Source organism: Gymnoscopelus microlampas, assembly GCF_963454915.1.
Source record: "Gymnoscopelus microlampas genome assembly, chromosome: 11".
NCBI lineage: Eukaryota > Metazoa > Chordata > Actinopteri > Myctophiformes > Myctophidae > Gymnoscopelus > Gymnoscopelus microlampas.
Window position 1 is genome coordinate 45,210,072 of NC_139948.1, and position 5,000 is coordinate 45,215,071.

The 5,000-nt window shown below is 42.9% G+C and overlaps 1 protein-coding gene across 1 annotated transcript in view; it reads left to right on the forward strand.

The window, feature by feature from the left end:
* samd14 (sterile alpha motif domain containing 14) overlaps positions 1–5,000 on the forward strand; it is a 43,362-nt gene that overhangs the window by 27,460 nt on the left and 10,902 nt on the right. The window contains exons 6-8 of the mRNA XM_084072904.1: positions 2,045–2,144; positions 2,553–2,621; positions 3,953–4,112. Coding sequence (XP_083929030.1) covers positions 2,045–2,144; positions 2,553–2,621; positions 3,953–4,112 — 329 coding nt within the window. The remainder of the gene's footprint in view (positions 1–2,044; positions 2,145–2,552; positions 2,622–3,952; positions 4,113–5,000) is intronic.

Sequence of the window (5,000 nt, forward strand, 5' to 3'; positions counted from 1 at the left end):
ATTTCATATCACACACACCATATACAGTAAGAACTCCTGTAACTTATTTATAAAGCAAAAAATAAATAAAAATGTTTTCTTCAAAAACCGATACCGATATTTTCCCGATATCAATTTTTATGCTAATATCGGCCGATAATATCGGGAGGCCGATAATATCGGACATCCCTATTAGATTTGATTAGATCTCTACATGTATAATAGCATGTATGCAGTTACATTTTCTTTTTTTGACACAGCCAATGTTTGATTCTGATAATGATTGCTGATGGCATCATGTCACTGTCTGCTTTGGATTAAACATCCTAGAGTAGACTAGTACTAGCAGAGTCTTGGTGTGTCAGTGTAAGATGCATGTAGGGCTGCGCAATTAACAGAGTTTTACAAACACAGGATATGATGTTATCACCCTAAGTGCAGTGGACTCTGCATGGCAGGGACGTCCTTCTCGCCTGACCGCATACCTGAATGGGACTAGATGTTACAATCCTTGTTTATACCTTGAGAAACATGGGTGGGGATGATAAAGTCATCACAGGGTTGGGTGGAAGGGGCTAAGGGTTTCATTGGGGTCGTCAGGTGGGCGCCCTCCATCTTGGGTGTTTCATTGATTAGGCCCACAACACCTCCAGAGGGTTCAACAGCAACACCTGGCGTCCCAGGTGCGCCCCCCTCTGCCTTACCCCCTTCTATACCTCACTCCTCTTGATGTCGTCTTAGACGTAGGTGTCATTTCGGAGCCCAGCTGTTGTCTCTCCTCCTGATCCAGAGCCACTGGCTTGCTCTTTCAGCAGCACTGGACAGGGCTTTGATGGCTTGACGTTGGGCCTGGCCTCGGATTCCCATGTCCTTGAGGAGACTGGTAGCTGACCTGCCCACGAAGCCTCTACAGCCCACTTCTACGGGACAAACTCTGGCCTTCCAGCCCCGTTGTTCAGCATCCGCTGCCAGCTCGGCATACCGAAGCCTCTTGCGCTCATAGGCCTCGGCCACATTATCCTCCCAGGGCACTGTGAGCTCTATGATGTAGACGCTTCGAATTGAAGAGGACCACAGCACAAGATCTGGCCTGAGGTTGGTCGTGGCAATCTCCGCTGGGAAGCAGAGTCTCTGCTCCAGGTAAACCAGGAGCCTCCAGTCTCGTGCTGCGCCCAGCTGTCCGGCCTCTGGTTTCGGTGCGCAGGATTTACGTAGCTTCTCCCCTTCACGGACGAACTGTCCTGAAGATCCAAGATGGGAGGACAGCAGAGGCAGGGTGTTGACGACCGTCCGTCTACTCTCCAGTGAAGCTGCCAGACACTTCAGCACTTGATTGTGCCGCCAGAAAATATATCGAAACCGATGTTCAGAGCCAATAACCGAATGAATCTTGCTCATAGGTTAATCGAATAATCGAGAAGCAGGTTTGTTTTTCTTATATTATAATAATAATAATAACTCAGGTTTATATAGCGCTTTTCTAATTACTCAAAGTCACTTGTATATCAACGAATCAACACGAAAACATTCAAATATATTTTTTTATAATGGACCACGTCGATGCGGTTTCATTTCTACCTATGCATTTGATGTATAATTGATGTATTATGATGTATTACCTTGTGTCCTTGCTTACTGTAAATCGCTCTGGATTAAGAGCGTCTGCTAAATGCCTAAACTGTAAACTGTATTGCCATGAAAGTGTATCATGGTATTGGCAAGTGATGACCAGTTGTATATCAGCTCTACTATCTGCCTCCCTCTCCATCTATCTTTCTCTCTGCTTTGCCAATTGTCTGCACTCTAAACACTGTAAAAGTGCACAATAATGACTTGATTAGTTATGCGTATAAACATAATTACCCTACATTAGAAACGATTCACCATTGAATGACTACATACTGCAGTGATGACATTTATTTTAATAAGTTTTAAGTCAGTCGGTGTTGAATGTGTGTGTGTGTGTGTGTGTGTGTGTGTGTGTGTGTGTGTGTGTGTGTGTGTGTGTGTGTGTGTGTGTGTGTGTGTGTGTGTGTGTGCGTGTGCGTGCGCGTGTGCGTGTTAGTGCTGGTATCAGACAACAGTCGTGACACCAGTCCAGCTGACCCCAGCAGTCCCACTGTTATCTTTGATAAGAAGACCAAGAGACGATTCCTGGATCTGGGGTGAGCCAGGCTCGCATACGGGCACATGTATACAGTACACACCATGCACGCGCACACCCACGCATGCACCCACCCACGCATGCACCCACCCATCCACCCAGACACGCACCCGCACACACACGCTATTGAATGTTGACCTTGAACATTCTGTTCATCTCTGTTGTTATGATCTATCTCTGTCTGTCTGTCTGTCTGTCTGTCTGTCTGTCTGTCTGTCTGTCTGTCTGTCTGTCTGTCTGTCTGTCTGTCTGTCTGTCTGTCTGTCTGTCTGTCTGTCTGTCTGCCTGCCTGCCTGCCTGCCTGCCTGCCTGCCTGCCTGCCTGCCTGCCTGCCTGCCTATCTATCTATCTATCTATCTATCTATCTATCTATCTATCTATGATCCTGTCCATTCTACCTCATCTATAGGGTGACTCTCAGGCGTTCTTATGTCCGTGTGAGGAAGGACAAATCCAACAGGCTGTCTATGGGCAGCAGGTGAGTACAGAATCTCTCCTCTGTGATTATTGATATTTAAAATAGACAGAACACTCTCATGTTGCTAGGAGACGAGACAAAACCCATGGACACATCCAGTTTTTTTCTCTTTTTTTAAAATTGTGAAAATAGCCGATTATGCAAGCTCACAACGCTTTGCATTGTGACTTGTAGAACTGATATTTTAACTGTTTTTTGCAAGATACCGTTGTGTATGAAACAAGACTGGTGGTTAAAGCCTCACTATGTAACTTTTTTAATGAATACATTTTAATTTTGTCCAATCTGTAAGGTAGAGTATGTTAAAGGGGATACACCATGAATTTCTTTTTTTTTTTGGGGGGGGGGGGGGGGGTATTTTTTGGGCTCCCCAGTGTCTCTTGTACCCCAAAAAATATTTTTTTTTAACATTCAGTCATTCATTCTCATTTCAGAGATTTTCAGAATGGGCTTGTCTGAACAGGCCATCTCAGAATGGCAATGTTTGCTTACATCACGAACCATTTCTGCCCATGTATTTTGACAGACAGAATTGCTCAGTAGCACCCCTCTGCCCAACAGGACGTTTTGGTATTGCAGCTGAAAGTGCTTTATAAGCCAGAGAGAAGTTAGTTGGAATGAGTATATCTGAGGCTTGATTTAGGCTCAAACCTTTTGAAAAACGTTTGAGGGACATAAACAATATGATATTAAATATTATTATTATTTTTTAAATTCATGGTGTAGTCCCTTTAATACAATACAACGTATACAATAGGGGTGGTTGTATTTTGTCTCCCTGCTCTTCTATTGAGACATTTAGATCGTGTCAAAGGTCATGTCTCAGCACTCCCATGTAAAGGGCACACCTTTTGTCCCAGTCCCTATATAAGTGATGTTTGCACCATTCCCTGTTAAACCCTGAGGAAGACTGTATGTGTCGAAACGTTGGTTTCATTTCATTAAACTTTCTGCATCGTGGCTAAGAGTTGTGCGGCCTCATCCTTTTCAACATGTCTCAGCTATAGACACAGGATCTGACGTGAATTTGTCCCCTAACCCTGGAGGTCAAGAGCCAATTTATCCCCTGAGCAAGCAGACCGGGTGTATTAGCTCAATGGTCAAAATGTCAGCACTTGCGCAGGAAACCGGGTTAAAAAAGAGGACAGTTACATAGTGCTGCTTTAAATGATTTGTTGATATAATTTGATTAATCGGAAATGTTATCGATAGAATAATCGCTAAGAAAACAGTCGGGCTGCAACGAAAACTGTTTCGGTTTAAAGCGGATGAAGGTGTATTCAGTGTGTGACAGACAGTGTTCTGTGGTTGTCCGGTTGTCTGGTTCTCAGGGAGCCGTCAGAGAGCCCGTCTCGCTCCTCCGGCTCCTTCGTCCCGTTCTCCTGGTTCACTGAAGGCCGAGGCTCCATCTCCTCCTCAGGCACTCCTCCCTGCTCCCCCAAAGCGCCTCCTTCTGTGAACGCCTCCAGCCCCCGCAAGTCGCAATCACAGGTACAAGATATGATGGAGCGTGTGTATACACAGTCAACCACTTAACCTAAACGACCCACAGAATTCAAAATGGTTTTCAACTCTGGTGGACAGTAGAAAAGTACATTTACTTGATTAGTAGAGTACAGTACTTAGTTCGGTTTTTTTTTGAGTATATGTACTTTACCTGAGTATTAATTTGGTACTTATGAATTTTATTCTTTATTTATTTATTATTCTTTAATTATGAAATTCATATCTTTCACTACATTTCAAAGACAAATATTGTACTCAATTGTAATTGTAATTCAATTTCAATGTAATCTTTATTTCAGACCCAAGGAGATCCATATTATAATTATACAACACACAAAAAAAGCACATTATTTCAAATATAGTGAAAATAGCCGATCTAGAGCTTGTAGATCTGCCTGCTATTTACACTATTAGTGATATTTGTTGGTACTTTGTAATTTGTACTTTATGTACTGTATGTATAGTTACATAATTTTTTCAAAGCCAGTACTCCAGTACTTTTACTCAGGTACACATTTGACAGAGCAAGTTTCACTTGTAGTTGAGTAATAGTTGACCATAGGAGTATCTATACTTTGACTCAAGCACTGGGATTGAGTACTTTGTCCATCACTGGTTTTTGACCACTTTAAAGTTTTTGTCGCATTCCTAAGCCAATAATTTGATTCCCGTCTCCTACCGGCTAATATATTTGCACACACATACATGACATGACGGAAATACACCCGGTCATCAAATTATTGGCTTATATGCGACAAAAACAAAAAAATCTCCATGAATTCAAGGCTTCATGGGGTCTGCAATTGATGGGAAATAAGTCATTTTTTGGGTGAACTACTCCTTTAAACTGTAAACTGGACACGTGCTAGCTTT